General features: G+C 41.9%; 2 protein-coding genes across 2 annotated transcripts in view; both read right to left on the bottom strand.

Annotated features, from left to right (window-relative positions):
* Positions 1-858: 858 nt before the first annotated feature.
* hcrt (hypocretin (orexin) neuropeptide precursor) lies at positions 859-2575 on the bottom strand. The gene is made up of 2 exons (XM_073493831.1): positions 2492-2575; positions 859-1221 (listed from the first exon to the last, which is right to left on the bottom strand). The coding sequence occupies exons 1-2, from the start codon at positions 2573-2575 to the stop codon at positions 859-861; spliced, it is 447 nt and encodes a 148-aa protein (XP_073349932.1).
* Positions 2576-3665: 1090 nt separating this feature from the next.
* The window catches only part of stat5a (signal transducer and activator of transcription 5a), a 94779-nt gene continuing 81235 nt past the window's right edge, over positions 3666-17209 (bottom strand). The window contains 2 exon segments of the mRNA XM_073495011.1: positions 3666-5551; positions 9620-9729. Coding sequence (XP_073351112.1) covers positions 5099-5551; positions 9620-9729 — 563 coding nt within the window. The 3' untranslated portion in view covers positions 3666-5098.

Here is a 17209-nt window from a genome sequence, read left to right on the forward strand (position 1 = left end):
AGCATCTTCTCGGCAAAAAAAAGACTTCACACAGCAAAGGCCAGTGTTACGCAACAAGGAGTGGGACTTTGGGTCAAGTCAGTTAACAAATGGTAGAAAAGAAATCTGATAACATCCGATATTTATCATTTTCTAGTAAAAAAAGAAACATTTCTGGAGCTTCACTGCAAAACAGTGCTGCAGCATTCTCCTAAACAGATGAAGTAGATGGGGACTCGTTTTAAAATGTAAAGAAACAACTGGAAAAAAGAGACACAAAACACAAAATGGCCCCGAGCAGCTCCTCTGGCGTAATCCAAATGTGTCTCTGTGTGCTGTGCTACAGATTAGCCCCCAAAGGTGAGAAAAACAGAAACAGAAATTGTAGTAGAACAATTGAATATAGATAGGTTATCATCTTGATCCTCCACATCACTACCTGCCTCACTTTTTAATCATATCAGCACCATCTTGTGGTCTTCTTCACTCCCACACTTTCAAGTGTGAGTTGAGATGCTGGGCTTTGATTCAATGTAACTGCACCAGTTTATTGGGGAGTGGAGGGGGGTCAGATCTTTTATTTACTTTAAATTCTCTCTTTTACTTCGAAAAAAAAAAAGTGCTACACCTTTATAGCCCAATACCCCAACTCAAAGAAATGCAAGCCCAAAGATATGTTGTCAGCTTTACATTTTTTATTACACCACAATGTCTTCTCCATATATGTACAATATTTCACATCTTCATAATGTTATCTGCAAATGCACCACATTCAAAAAGGCACTATTACAGGAAAATCACAAAATTGTTTCTACATGAAATAAATTTACATTTTATAAATTAACTAAATAAGTCCCATACTCTTTCTCAATGAAGTATTTAGCTCAAAACAGGCGTTGTAATGGTTGTTCCTGACTGAGCCATCCAATCCATGTACTGCTGTGCAGCCCTCTCTTCAGTCCTCTTCCCCATAGTCAGGATCCCTGCTGCCTGGTTGGAGCCATGGAGGAGCTGGTGGAGTCGGCTCTGCAAGCGATCTTCTTCGTCTCTACGTTTACCCAGAGTGAGGATGCCGGCGGAGGCATCTCCAGTCAGTGGTCCCCCTAAGGTCTTGCTGCCGGAGCGACACAGCAACACATAGAGGCGACAGGAGCGGGCTGGTTGTCTGCAGCACTCAGACATGCTGTGAGCATCACATGCCAGGTGAGACAGCAGCAACATCAACACCAGCACCAGGACTTTCTGCTGGGCAAAAGAGAGAGTTTATACTGATACAAGATGACGATCTGAACAAAGAGATATTTATCTGCATGTCTTTGAAATGTCGATATTATTTAATATGTATGTTTTACACATATGTTACAAGTTGCTGAGCACATCTTATTGATCGATTGATACAAAAGCCTGAATCAAGGATGGAGAGACAAACTCCTAAGAACAAGAAATATTAACAACTGAATTTCTAATATTATGATGCTCATTTATATTTAGAAACATAATTAAATCCTGATCTTGAGTCATGGATACACAGAGTCTCTCCAGGACCAGCTGTTAGGGTAATGGTACTGCACACAATTATTGATCCATGCATAAAGGACATGAATCATCACTTAATCTCTATTAATCTCACACTGACATTTACATGCTAATACCTTAATCTCTAGTCATAGTGGTATTACATAAACAAAATCATCCCAAGCCAATAATTTTTGTTAAATGCAAATCATGTGCATTTGGTTTTAATGATGGCTAAGCAACCTGCCTAAAAATGATTATCTTTGTTTATGTTTATAGAAATGGATACACAAGAACAAAAAGAATTTGCAGCCCCTGAACCAGGTGAAATACAGTTTAAAGTCATTGAATAAAATGCCTGATGCCTGCCTCGGAAAGTTTTTCAAAATTCTTTAAATGTCCAAGGTGAGATTGACCCCTTGGACGGAGAAAAGTCTGTCCAAAAAAGGTTTCTGTGGCACTGTGGTTTCATCGTGTACATGGTGAAACAATGTCATGCATACATGTCATTTACACTGGGGACATGTCCCCGACTCTTTTTGAAATAACCAATTTTGTCCCCATTATTTTTTTATAAGAGGCTAATTAGTTGCAAATGTGCTAAAAGTTTCCTGTTGTGATTATCTACTCTGACATCATACAATTCCCTTATTACGATGCCTAAAATCACGTGTTGAAGACCACGCTAACATTTTTTTTGTCCCCACCACTTTTCAACATAAAGCAACACCTTTGACGTCTTTTGATATCTACTAACACAACAAATTTATCGAAATACCTCCGCTACCTCTGTCTTGATGAGGTCAAAAGAATGTGAAAGTGTGAAGGAAACAATTCTTGAGAAAAATTTGTATAGAAGTAGAAAGACATGGTCACAAACAAACTCCTACAGGAATAACCACCCTTACACAACTTTTAAAACCGTGAATTTGCAATGTCAAACAAACCTCTCACTAGTTTTTAAAATAAAAAAAAAATCTAACTCAAGCTTTCTCACCCTGTTAGACGAGTCCATCCCAGTAGCTTTCTGGAAATTGGTGGGGAACCACGTCATCTTCTGGCCGGTGTGAAGTGGAGTCATCTGATCTTCTGATGTCCCAGGGAAAATGACAAGTGTCTTTTATATCGATCTGTGATGTCCACACCGATGGACGTCATTAAGGGCCAACCACAAACACAACACACAACCAATAATTCTCTTGCTCATTTAAAGGGCTGATGTCGAGCTCCTTGCCATTAATTAGTCTCCTGACGTAGATCATCTCCTAGGCACTTCTCTGGACCTTTGACGAACTGCAGGTATTTCTTTGTGGCCGCATGCCAAAGGTCTACGAGGACATACCATTGTAATGAGTGGTGAGGGACACAAGTTAATTAGCTAATGTGTCCTATGAGTTCTATAATATAAATAAAGAGAAAGCCCAGATGCCCTTTCTTAGTTTGTAAAGCTATTTCAAAAGCCATGCTAACGAGGTTATAGGTTTTTTTCCTCTCAGACAAGAGGCGTCATATTGACACACGAAGAGCAGTTTTGTGTGTTTTTCTTGCTCCTACAAAAACTGCGGCTGGTGACGTGAGCAGTGTTGATGAATCCATGGTACCCAAAACTTAGAGTAGGCTCATTTAGCAACATTCTTGTTATACTGTCTGCTTTATAAACTGGCTCTCTCATTAGTCAACATAGCAGGATAACAAAAATCATTTGAAAGCATTTATTGACTTTCAGATTGTTGTTTTTCGTCCCTTCTTCCTCACAGCCACTTAGTTAATATCTGTTGCCATCTTATGGACAACAGGGAGCATTGCTCTAAATAGACAAACTCATGCATGATATGATAAATGGCCTACTTCTTGTTTCTTCGTAACAAAAGAATTTCAGATCAGCAGAATTAACAGTGCATTGCAGTGCGTCAAAAGGAATCAATAAAGCTTTTGAAAGGCTTTATTGATTGCTTGGGATTCACTGTGACAGCTGCTTTCAAAATGCTCTAAAGAGCCTGTGACGTCTGTTTGAATGCAATTGACAAAGCCATTCTGTGAACCCTGCGTTACTTAAAGTATTTTCAGCAAAATGTCACTCCACGTGCTGATTGATAAACTGCTGAAATTACTAAACGGGCATATTTCACTTCCTTGTAAAAGACATTAAAGAATGAGAGGAGACAGGATAAACAATGAAGCCAGTTTTAATGGGCCACTTAAAGGAGCTTTTACAGAATCCACACTCACTTTGCAGTGAAACACATGTCAAGTTATTGTTTGACCCTCATGTTCGTGGCGCTAACCCGTAATCCCTCGTTCCAGTCCCACATGCACTGGTTGTCCTGATCGGCACCACAGAACAACAGGTGTCAAATCACTGTATATGTGGAAGTTAATGTTAAAAAAGAATCTGAATATCAATAGAACTAACAACAATTATTATAATAGCAATCATTAATGTCCGTGTCTGCAAGAATTATTATAGCAATATATGTTCCTTTTACATTTTACATACAGTTTACATCTATATTCATTTTATTTTGTGGTTTTATTGACAGCAGTACCATGTTCCTGTTGACCTTTGACCTCTAACAGGCAGGGTCAAATATAACATTTGTGATTGGCTGGTGAGCTCCGCCACTTTCGGACGTGGGCTAGCTCCACCCTGGGGGCCGAAACACCAAGTCACGTAACGTCACACACACAACCCCTGGGGAGGAGACGAGGAGACCCTTTGGGGGAGAGTCCAGGAATGCCGGAGAACTTATATCCTAAGGAATGACACTGGAGATGTGTGGGGCTCGATGGAGGGTGACACCAGTGAAGGGTGCGAGAAGTGCATCGATGTGACTAAACACACACAACGCTGCAGTTTGTTTTTTCTATTTTATCTCTACAGCTCCCTGGTTTGCCCTGAAATGGTCGTCTGTGACTCCTACAGAGCTCAGCCTGGTCGAGCTGCTCTAAAATGAAAATGGCCTCCTCTTCATCAAAAGGAGTGAGGGGTTTGTACTTAACATTATGCTTAAAATGTAGGAGGAAGAGTGTGAGCATGACAAAATAAAAGCTCAAAGACATGCCGAGGAGTCTCTGGAAACCAAAAGGCAATATGTGGCAGAAAATGCCAATGTGAGGTAAAGCCTGTACCCACAGAGCTAGAGTACATAGTGGAGGGGCATGTAACTAGCACTGCCCAGAGAGAGACATATCTAACTCACTGATCCAACTGCTGCTATGCAGAAGCACACACCAGAAGTTAACCTTTTTGGCTTTTCACAAGAGAGAAAACAGAGGAGACCTAAACTTCTTGGCTCAGATGGAAGATTATCTTCCATATCTGCGAGAAAAGTAAACATCATCTTTTCCAGTTTTCTACCTGTTTAGAAATGTGTAACTGAAGTGTGAGGTCTCTCTTTATTTTCTCCTTTCAGACTTGTGTTTCACTTCTAACACGACGAGCCTTCCTCAGCATCATCATCTCTTTAATCCTCTCGGCCACCTCCTCCATCTCCCTTTCTATACTGGCCTCTGGCTTTTTGTCTACACCCTGCTGTTTCTCCATCTCTACCTCGCTCTCTCTGTCTCTCTTTGGGTCTGATTCTCTGTGGGCACAGGCTGCGGGTCAGCAGGATCCCACAGGATCCTCACAGACCGTCTCTTTCTCGGGGAGGGTGTCCAGAGGTCCTGCTGCCCTCTGCTGCTGGCTCTGGAACTGAAACTGGAGCTGGGGTATGGGTGGGGGTTGAGGATACGCAGGTGGTTTTGAAACAGTTTGAACCAGAGGGAGAGCTGGTAGCTGGGGGTTTTGTTGGGGAAGGGGATGGAGATAAGCCTGAGGTGCGGTGTGGGATATGGGCTGAGTTTGGGACTGATGCAGTGGTGGGGGTTGTGGGTAGGGCTTAGCCGGAGGCTGTTGCTGTATCTGGACCTGCTGCGGCTGGTGGTGCGGATGGTGTTGGAGCTGGGGGGAAGATGCTCCGTTCTTACTGAGACCACAGGACTGAGCTGCACAGTGGATCTGACGCAGAGTGTCCAGTGCCTCGCTCTTAGCGTGCTTCAGCAGGTCTGCCTGGCCCTGAGATTGAGACAGAAAGAGGGTTAACAGCACATATCAGATTACCAGATTTTAAGGCCACAGAAATAACAGGAAACATCTTTGATATCCATTCCCTCAAGGCAGCTTTTTACAGTGTACTTTTTATGACGGCTATGTCTATAATGCATTATAAGCACATTCATAATTCAACTACCATAACCTTTGCCAGTTATAAAGACACATAGAAAACGGTGCTGTACTAATGGATGATGAAAGGTTATAAATTATTTCTGAAAAGGAGTAATGTCTTATAAAGATTTGTAAAATATATGCATGAATTTGAAGGTAGCTCCAAAAACAGAGGGGGCAACAGAGTAACTGACAACTGCTGCTCTTTGCTTTCCTTGGCTGAGGACTTATGAGGAGTATTTGCTCATTCTGCCGGCTGGCAAGTTAAGTGTAAGACTAAAATAAAATCAGAATGATCATCCAAGCCATGTCAGGTCTTTATTTGCCCAGACTGTTACTAATCTGTTGAGCAGTTCTCTATACGTCTGACGTAGTGGTAGTTATAATGTGCTTTGTTAACCACGATTGAGATTCTTCTTTAAAACAGTGTTGTCACTTTATATGATGGTATAGAGCTTTATGAATGCTGAACTTATGATAATTTATGTCCAACACTTTATAAACCTTGTTATAAGTTGTTTTGCATGGTTATAAAATGGTTATGTCTTATAAATGTGCATTAAAGATGGTACATTTCAAAGGAAGCTCTGCCAGGTTCAATAAAGATGAAATAAGAGGGATCAAATCTGGTAGTGGAGTAGGAATATTTTTTCCTGTAGTGCATTAACTAAGAATATGCAGAAGAGGGCAGTATAAACCCACTGAATGAAGGCCCTTGGTTGCCTGCCAGCTCTTCGCACTGCCCCTCTCAGTTGGTGCACAGTGCTGTCATATGGTGATAATGTTATACTACATTTCTGCTCTTTATTTGGGAGCACCCCAGAGATGAATATCCGCCATATGTGGAGGAAGCGGTCAGGGCAGGCATCCTGCTTTACTGCACTGTCAAGTCAATCTGGGCCACTGCCATGGCTGCCTGCCTCCTTCAGCTAGCTGTCTCTGCCATGTGGAAATGTGGTACAGTCTTCTCCACAGGCGGTTATTTCTGTGTGTGAGAGGTGCTGCTATTATTAGAGCTGGTCAAAATAAAAAAGAGAATCTGACCACATGCTTTTATAAACTCTCTCCTCTTCTACGGCCTTTAAATACTTGACTCTTCCCCTCAGGGCTCTCATAGCCACAACCCCCTCTGTTTCAATGTGTCTGCTCCAACACTTCCTCTACACCACCATCCCTCCAACATCTGTTCACAGGCAAGTAGAAAGCACTTCTCATCTGTGAATCTACATATTTTCCCCTCCCTCCCACTCTGGACTCTGTCTGACCCGCTGTGACAGCTCGTTAAGTTAACATCCCTGTGAAGAGGCGCAGGCTGACCCGCTCTGCACCGGACTCGAGTGTAAATGGTGAAAGGGATAAAGTTCTCAGCGCCACAAGGCAGGCACGGCCGTCTGACATATTGCACAATGAGTAGAGGTGCTGCCCTGCACACAGCGCCCGACGCTCGACTCCCAGGTGATGTCAATATGCTGCAAGTGGCCTTTTTACCTGAGCCACTCTAGCACGCAATCCACGAGCATGAATAAGTCATATGTTTGGAAAAAACAGAAATTATGTAAGTTGTGACTCACCAGGCATAAAATAAGACAGCGAGAAGCCAGTCCTGTGCTGCCAGAGCCAAATCACGACTGCACTCGGTACATTCACCCCTACAGCTGGCCTAAAGCTATCCACAGGGGCCTAAGCCCAAACAAGGGCAGCCACCAAATCCCACCAGTATATCCTCATTTAATTCTACCCTAATCTCCTCCTTGTTTATCAAAACCAGTCCATCCCTTCAGTAAAAATATCCCCTGCCTTTACTGTACAATACAATAAAGTTGTAGACGTAGGTACAAAGTGGTTTATGACAGTGGAGTAGGGGTGGGCAACACATGTCAGAGACTGAGGTATTTAATGTCATCTTACTTCTGTTTTCAAACTAGCAGATCTGTGCTACATGAACATGATCCTGATTGCACAGTTACTTTACGTGGTTCATCCTCGGGTGAAATTGAATTTAGGGTCATTTACTGACCCAAAGCGTCAATATTTGACGACCTGGGTATGAGACTCGACGATCAACTATCTTTCTCCAGAATCGCCCTCTCCACCTTTAGGGCATGACTAACCGAGGCCCTGCTTAAGTAGCTCAGAACAAGCGATTATATGTTTTTTGAGCCTGTTCTTCTCCTTAAAAATGACTACAATAGACTTAACACTTGCCACAAAGCCTCTTTTTTTCACTTTGACTTTGAGGTGCAGGAGAGTGACAGGGTGGTATCACTTTAAATGGCAAATTCCCTCATTCACCCTGACAGCTCTGATCTGACTATAACTGTCAGAGTAAAGGTGGAGAAGCAGTTGCTTCCTCACAGCTTCCCCATCATCTACCGGCATGCGCTTCCAGGCCTGCTGAGGATTTGGAGAGGTTGACAGGTGAAATAACTGCCAGCCTTGGCAAACATGCACCAGGCGCACACCAAATGTTCAGTATGAGGCACAATTTACAACCGAAGAATGGAAGGAGGAATAGAAAGAGTAGGAGGAGGAGGAGGAGTATGTGCAGCCAAGATGCCTTCATGTTGATAATGTGTCTCATGGAAGAAATTAGAGGATGAGGAGAGGATGAAAGCAGGAAGTGTGTGTTTTGGAGAGACTCGGCAGGGATTGGAGGAGTTGGATGAGTTTGGGGGTGTATGCAGTGCGGGTGAGGCAGGGATTAGGTTTGGGTGTCCATCTGTTTAGCTACTTAAGCGTCATGCGTTTCCTTATTCTAAAGAGGGCAATGAAGCTTAATTAAGATAAATCAGGCTGTTGCACATACAGCTGCTGTGTTAACGCAAGAAAGACTGCTAGAACACAAATACTTTGAACCCGGATTTACCAGCGCTGTACACATAACCTGCACTAGTACTAAAATGTTTAGTTATTTAATCAATGGGTCAAAACAATTAGCAGAAACAGTTTGATAATCAAGTACTTAGTATGATCTGAGTTAAATTCAGCTTTCCAAATTCGAGGATTTGCTGCTCTCGTAATTAACAGTTTTATATCGTTGTAAATTAAATCCATTCAGACAACAAGTCGGACAAAACAGGCAATCTAAAGATGTCACCTTGATTTCTGGGTATTTGCAAAGATCATTTTTCTGATATTGTCCGACATATTTTCATATTTTCTGACAAAACTATTAACCACTTAGTTGAAAAATTATCAATAGACGTATCGCTCATGAAAATAATTGCTAGTTGCAGCCCTGACCTTCACCATCTCTCTATCTGATGAGGCAGACATGAAAAGGCAAAAAGGAATCAAACAATCAAACATCCATCTAAACTCACGCTCAAGCACAGAGCTCAGCCAAGGGAGCTTCTTCACTCAATACTAAATGATTTCAGGGTGATGAGATGAGACGAGATAAAAATATCCGGGCTGCTCTGTCCTTATTTAGCAAAACAGGCCCACTGTGCAGAGCACAGACTGAGCAGCATGTGGTGCTTTATCAGTGCTGGTATTACCACTGCTGTTCAGAGAGGCAATGAGGGGATTGGGTAACCTTATCTTCCAGTGTCTGAGTCAAGAAGGCATTTTGCTGAGCATCATCTTCACTGCCTGTGTTGAGGGCTGAATGTACCCTTATGAGAAACAACAGAGCAGCATGTTCGTGTGTACAAACAAGTGTGAACAATCTTATCATGTCTGACAAGATAGTTACATGAGCAAATAAAAAAAACTTGGAATCGACAGTAATTAATTAGGAGATTTAGGGATTAGAGAGGAGGCAATACAATTAGCCTGTAAAGCTTTCTTGAGACACCAAGTAGTTTAAGCTCAGGGTCTGGGATTGCTGATCCAGCTGGTTAAAGTCTGAAAATTAATACATGGGTCTTTGTTGTGCTGAAGGTCACGTGACAGGTGTGGCTCAGTCCATCTCACCTTGAGGACAGTGATGTTCCAGGCGTAGCTCTCCATGGCTTTCTGAAGCTTGCGGCCTTTCAGACCTTCCTTTGCTCCGATACGATGCAGGTCCTCATGGAAGTCCAGACCTGGACACACACACACACACACACACACACACACACGATATCACTTTGTTTAGTTATTTTTACTGATTTATTTGTTTATTTTATAAGGATTATTTAGGTTCATATGACTTTTCTTATCTGTGTCAGCCTGTTTTCATTTTACTCTCTTATCTGTGTGACATTTTATGTTACAGGATAATGACTAATGAATTTGAACAATGAACAATGCGAGTTTGTTTTTTGGGACATTTTGGTTAATTTCTCAGAGAATAATGCATGGATCTTGATCAGGCGTATTGAGGTGGCTGGTATCTATGAATAAGTACAATTTGATGTGGATCTAAATAAAAATCTGGATCTAGCAGATTAAAATGTGTTTTATTGGATGTTGGATTAGGCTTGATTGGATTACAGGGGACTGTTGGGCCTTGGCAGAGTTACGCGCTCTACTGAGTGCCATTACAGTTATTTATATTGTTTTGTTAACGTTTTTTTTAACATGCTTATTATGAAGTCAAATAAAAATCAAATCAAAATACATGATTATAAATATAATACACAATATATAGTCTATTTAGTAAAGCCTAAGAACATAATTGCAATGCAAAAATTACATTTAGAAAGTCATAAACAACTTTACCACACAGACAAACAGAACCTGTCTCTTTAAGGCCCCCTCCCTCCTAAAAACCCAGTCTCCCCTGATTGGTCGGCTCACACATGCCTGAGCCAGCACTGCTAACAACAACAGAGCAGTCGATTCTTACATGCCAAACAAGCCGCTAGGCATAATTAACGAGGCGTTTTGAGAGCAGTGTTTTCTGTGGGAGAGAGGAGCTTCTGTTGGTGCGAACGTTGACCTTTTTAACTTTCAAAATCTTTTACATGCACAAGAGCCTTTATAAAACACTCATAGAATGGAAGAAACCAAAAAACAAAACAAAACAACATAATAGGTCTCTTTTAATAATACTATTAATAATTTGTCTGCTCTTATTTTTTCTTCAGTCTGCACCACATAGTGTGCAGAACAAAAGGCATCCAGTCAGCTCCTCACGAGCACCTTAATGGCCACAAAAGCACCTCACCATACAATGTGCTGCATTGCTAATGGGGCTAAAATTGAAGTAGTGCAATGCAAGCTAACCTTTAATTGGTCTATCAGTAGCTTCATTTAGCCCTGGCAGACCATTACTAATCCTCTGGGCTTTAAGAACAAACTCCTCCTAATGCTGTATGTCTCAGCCTGCTTGTCAGTCTGTCCCTGACAACTAACCTTACACCACTCCACTTTTGATTCGCCGCAAAGACATTGACGAAACATAAGACGCAATAAATCACAAAAGCCCTCCCTCATGAGTCATTCATTCTTGATTCCTCAGCTCTTTTACCAAAACTAGTTGACAGATACGGCACCTCAAGAGAAGTCTTTAATTAAATCGATTTTCGTTGAAGAGCCGGAGAATTAGCTCAGCCCGGTGGCAGACTCTTGCTTCTTTTTAGAAGAATAACTCTAGACTCAATCCTGGACGACATTTCCCAAGGGTAGAGATAACATGTTTGTAAGAGAGCTTTAAAATATTGAACAATAAAATGTAACATTCAATGCGCTGCTTACAATTTGCATGATAAAAGAATGCAATGCTCTCCCAATATAGTCATGCAACTACATTGTCTACAAAGTGCCTACAAACATGTACAGTACTTTTTTAAACATGAAAAAAAATCCCACAAGTCTAACTCCTGTTCAAAATACTTAACTTGAGGCTAAGATTCACTTTGCTCATATTTTCTGAACTACCTCAAAACACATCCCAACCTGGTTTTCTTTGAACGGCACCAAATGCAATCCTGCAACCTGACATCAGTGTGTGTTCAACATTTTTCTCCAACAGACTGAAAACAGATCTAAAAAAAAAAAAAAGTAAATACAGAAAATACTATATGTGGCCTCAGTGGACATCAGACCCTGCAAAAAAGAGCCAGGACCCCTGCTGTCTTTAATTTCCATATAATTGGTGATGTACAGCCATTGCAGAATATCTGTTTCGGAGGCTGAAAGTTGTGTTAACAGGGTTTAGGGCTGATTTGATCTTGTAATCTGGTGTAGTTAATGGGCCGCTGCTGGTGCAGAGCTGAGCCGAGCTCAGCGATCACAAGACTTGGGCAGTGAGGCAGGCAGAGAGCTGAATACGAGATGGAATTAGCTGGAGGCGTCTTGTCGCAATACAGCCTCTTCAAGCATTTAATTTCCCAATTATTAAGCATCCCCCCCCCCAACAGTCGCACAGTTGCTGTCTCCTAAACTCTGAGAAATGTGAGTTAATAAACAAAAGGTGGGCCCCATGGTGCACTCAGTAGAGACAGGATCGTATGCTTTGCTTCTCTTGTGGAAACAGAAAGACAGAGTATGAGTGCTTAGACAGACATCGACAACATTTCTGACTAGACACACACATACACACACACCTCAGCAAAGGCTTACAGTGTCTGCATAGAGCAGAGAGGGTTTTTTTGCCTTTGTAATGAGTCCTGCAGCAGCCCATCATACACACCGAATACACATGCACAAAAAATAGACAGCTTCAGCCGGAGAGAGAAAGGTAAGTAAATAATAAAATCAAACAGAATCTCCCAACAGGATCTGATGAAAAGAAATGATGAAAACAAAGATGGGAATGGAATGGGTGGGATGGAGCTACATACAGTCTGATCAGCGTTTCAATAATTTATCTTGAGTCATACACACTGCAGAGAGGCAGAATATCATCACTGCAAACAGAAAATGGGATTTTCCAGGGAAACAATGACTGTAAAAAGCCAAGGAAGACAAAGGGAGAGAGATGTCTTTATCCCTTGGATTTTCATGGTAATGGAATCCACATGGAGCGGCCTCAAACCATACGAACACATCTGAGGTGGTCAGTCTGAGTCTTTGCATGGATGGAAAACATCAATAAATAAGCACAGTCAGGCTTGCAGGAGCGCAGCAGTTTCTAGACACACACAGTGAGCTTGCACCTGTTCCAGGGCCTGGTTAAAGGTAGCCGCTGTTCTACTAGCATCTATAACTCACTCTATAACTCCCTGTCTTTCAGAGAAGCTGTCCATAATGTACTCTCAGCAGCAATTTAAGGTAGCCGTGGTGCACGATCACAGAGTACTTTTCTCTGGACTGTGTGGGCAAGCACTGGGTTGACTGACATCTCACTCTGATGTTCATTCTCTTGTGTTACAACTATATCATCTTTTTTGGTACATGGGGTTTTGTAGACATAAGCTCCTGTGTGGGTATGCTATGGCCTATAGTCAATACAATCCTTTAGATTCTAAGTCGATCATATGTTTTGTATGTAAAATCAAAGCAGAGTACAATATTTCTCTCTGTATTAGGGGAGTGACATGGTTTGGGTTGTTTCTTTTTGTATTTCCTGTTTTATTTTGTCGTTATATCCTCTCCTGTCTTGTGACTTTCCACTTCCTGCTCACCTGTGTTCCCAGTGATCTTGTTCCATCCTGTGTTCCTGCGCCTTCCCTGCTCTCCCTGATTTCCCTTATTTCCTCTGCTCAGTCTTCTCACCTGCGTTTCTCCGCCTCTCTCCACTTGCTCCTCATCCCCTCATTAGTTTGGTTTGTATCCAGTCATTAGTTCAGTCTTTGTAGGTTTGTCTGTTCTGTTGCGCGTCTCCAGTGTCTGTTCCTCATTCCTTGTGTCTTCTGTGTGTTTTTATGGTTTGCCCTCTGTTTTTGTAGCCTATCACTGTTTAGTTTTCTTGATTTTAATTGTCTTTTTTGTTGCCTGCCTTTTTGTTACTTTCATTTTGAAATCTTGCATCGTTGGACTTTTTGGTTTTCAGCTCATTATTAAAGCTCGCTTTTCTGTTCTGGAGATTTATGCATATTTATGCACATATTTAATATGATAATGAGTGGCTCATTTGAACATAAAATATCAGATAACTTATTATATGGAAAGTAATTGTCTTAATGTAAAAGTTCAGCTGAGGAAGTTTCATGTTGATCTAGTTAATTTGTATTATTTATACATTTTTCTCTAAAAATGTATGGCATTTTATAATGCATATCTTTTAATGCTTTTTTTCTCACAGTGAGTTTCTGAGGATCTCCGGTGTAGAGGGATAATGGCGTCTGCTGTAAAATGAGGAGGTTTTTTTTTTAATTGGTGAGTTGGGAAAACTTTGCACATGCTAGTTTGTTAGCTTGTTTGTTTGGTTGTTGATTGTACTTTGCTGATGTGGTTTTAGCTTGAAATGATTTGCATGAATAGAGTTACGAGACTCTAAGCTTTCCAACAATGTATGGCGTTATCTGTGTTTGTATTGTTTGCCAAACTGGCCGAAACTGGTTAACTGTAGTTGCTGAATGTAAACAAAATAATCACCATTTTCAAACAGCCTTCAGTTACTTGCTGAAACACATTGAGCTGAGCACATCGGCACAAAAGCCCAGGAATGTGTTTAAAATGTTCAGAAAACAAAATCCTTACTTGAGAAAGCCCTTATAGAAACTAGTGGAGCGAAGGCGAGTTAGGAGGAGTGGGAGTTATGCTCTCCATGCAGATTAGATATGCATACGGCCGGTGTAAAGAGTATACACACAGACACAAATACACAGCGGTAGCATCTGGAGGTGCCAGAGTGTGCATCCCAGCTGTCTATCTGGTCCCCCATTAGCGGTGTATGTGATGGCTAGCCATCAATAGTGCCCAGGGGGGATCATCTAGCACCTCTCCATCCTCATCAGCACGTCAGCTTCACTGCCCAAATTAAACTGATTAGCTGCAATGATGACGGGGCATAAACTGAACACAGGAAGGAGAGAGGAAAGGGAGGAGGGGCTGCTGTAAAGTAAGAGCTGCAGCAACCCCAAATCTCCTGCTGTATAAGTGATGAGTCTGCCGAGGTGCCACTCATTCCATGTAGCTTAAATTTAAGACGAAAGGCAGGTGAGGAGGTAAAAGGTTAGTTCAGGTTCCCTTCATTTCAGATTGCAGCCTGCGCGTCATTGTGATTATGGCCTTGTCACAACAGCATTTAGCTGATGAGCATTGCACACTTTGACTGGCTGGGGCAAAAGTGTCAGGTCCAATCCAAGGCCTTAAATTAAGCTTCGATGCAGCACAATCACACTCACACACACCACTCCAATTCCATATTCCCTCTCCAACGCTGACAGCCCGTCCTCTAATAGCACCTTTTGCTGCTTCTCACACAGCCATTACGGCAAAATTATACCTTTGGCTTCGGGATCGATCATATGGACAAAACCCTCAATTCCATGTAAATCCACCATCTCGCTCCTCGTATGCCTCCACTCTCTGATTCTCTGTCTGTGTTCGGGCTGTTGCTATTGTCATCGTCAGTCTGCCATAATCATATGGCTTATGAGATGGCTTTTTGAAGGGTGCATTCAGGGCTTGTCAGTCTATCAAATGTGGTAAATTCATGCTTCCCAGCCATCAGAGAGACAGACAGATGCAGCATTTTGTTGGGGAGTCATGATTTCATCCCAGTGTCTTCCATGTTTTTTCCTGCTCTCTAGAGGATTAGAAATGCTTATAATAAATGCGACACAGGCTAAACAAGACAAGGATGATGGAAAGAGGGACAAAGTCCATTTAGGGAGACGGGTTGTTGTTGTGTATCACTTGCACAAGGAGACTGGTAAGCCTTTATGTAGCATTTCATTACATCATTTCATTTGATTTGATTGTAGCGACAACTGGAGGGGAGATCTTAGTTTCTGTCAACAGTAGTATGCTAGCTAAGGTTAGCCTAAGGGGCTAAAATGTTTAAGATGTCTCTCTCATTGGTTGCTGTGGTCCAGATTGTAAATTGTAAATATAACACGTCTGATATTATCGGGGCGGCGCTGATGAGTCTGTGAGCAGTACAGGAGGATGAAGACTGGATCTGTAAACCGCTCACATTACCAGATAATCTGAGCCCAACAGCATGTTTTGAACGGGCACTGCACTAGTCAGTCTTATTCTCCTTAGTTAAATTTAATAATATCAGTATAAAGATGTACTTACACTTGCATTTGCACTAAAACTACACTTGAAAGAATTCTGCATATATGCAAAAAGCAAAAGATGCAAAAGCAGCAACAGATATACAGACAACAGAGACCCGATGAGTCAGGATGCAGATGGAGAGGACAAAGAGCTCTGAGCCGAGGAGCAGGCCCAAAGTGTCTGCATTAATATCCTAAAGTAATTACATAATTCAACGCAGGCGGGAGATTATTATAGCAGATCTAAAACTGTTGACTCACAGAGCGGGTACATTTCACCTTAATTTCCACATCAAGCATTTTTCCTATCTTGAAATGCTTTTAATTAATATTGAAGATAATTTATATTTGCCTCTCTGAGCTTGCAGGTATTGATATAAATGGAACTGCTATACATTAGCAGCAAGAAAAGCATTACAACAATTTTGGGGAGAAACAGTTAAATAATTTGATGAAATACTGCTGTTAGACTGTCAGTTCTGTTTTCTGAGCCAATGTTACTTTGCATCCCCTGAGGCCAACAAGGTTAAATTACATTTAAAGTTTAAAATTGCTGTTTCCCAATTTTGATTCGAGGCAATAGGTTACATCATATCGCTTTTCTTACACATATAGAGTAAAGTAATTGGATTTGGTACACAGAATTGGGGCGTTGTTTCCTCGGAGGCCACATTACGTTGGTAAAAAAGCTGCTATTTGTACATGATTTTTTCGCCTCACACATCGCAATCAAGACTTCCACAACGGTGACGAAATATCTGGAAGCATGAATGAGCACACAGCAGCTATGTACATTTAAGAATGGTGGGGGTTTGGACTGAGGCATGTGTTTTATCGCCGGGGGCAGAGGAGGGGGCGATAGGGAAAGTGCTATGTTTGGCATGCAGCTGAGGCCCCTCAGGGCTGTCGCTCCAACCCTCTGTCTCATTGTATCATTCTTACGTAATGCTGCACTTATGTGAAAACCTTGTAACTCCAAATTTAGTAATTTCCATGTTCTCGCTTCAATTGGATTGTAAGGATTACATGCTCCTTGAGAAAACTCTTCAACCCCTGGGCTTTTGAGGGGCTTTTAACAATTAACCACTTTCAACGAGCATGCCTGTGAGGCATGAAACAAAGCTATTTTCTTACCGTACCTCTTGAAAATTTGACATATTGGAAGTACAAGGTTTTCACCTGACAGCAGCAGTAAGCCGAGTATCAATCTCTGGTATCCAGATACTAACGCTGCTGTGAGTGTGTGTGTGGCTGTGTGGGGTTTAAGCTCTGCTTAACTCTGCAGTCATCGCCTTTGAAGATGCTTCCAGCTCGGGGCTGGGGAACCTCGGAGCCAGGGGACAGCTCTGTGATTGAAGCCCCGGTGTTGAACCTACATCCCTGGGTAATTGCGCTGTACGAATATCGGCTTGGCTTGTCGTGGTGTGGGGAATGAGGCATATGCCTGCCTCTGTGTGACACCAGG

Source organism: Pagrus major, chromosome 23 (genome assembly GCF_040436345.1).
Source record: "Pagrus major chromosome 23, Pma_NU_1.0".
In the NCBI taxonomy this organism is placed as follows: domain Eukaryota; kingdom Metazoa; phylum Chordata; class Actinopteri; order Spariformes; family Sparidae; genus Pagrus; species Pagrus major.

Bases quoted from the DNA above. Each gene is read 5' to 3' on its own strand.
- hcrt (XM_073493831.1), bottom strand. From the start codon at position 2,575: ATGACTCCACTTCACACCGGCCAGAAGATGACGTGGTTCCCCACCAAT. The intron at 1,222-2,491 runs GTGAGAAAGCTT...TTTGCCCAGCAG, and splicing joins GGATGGACTCGTCTAACAGG to AAAGTCCTGGTGCTGGTGTT.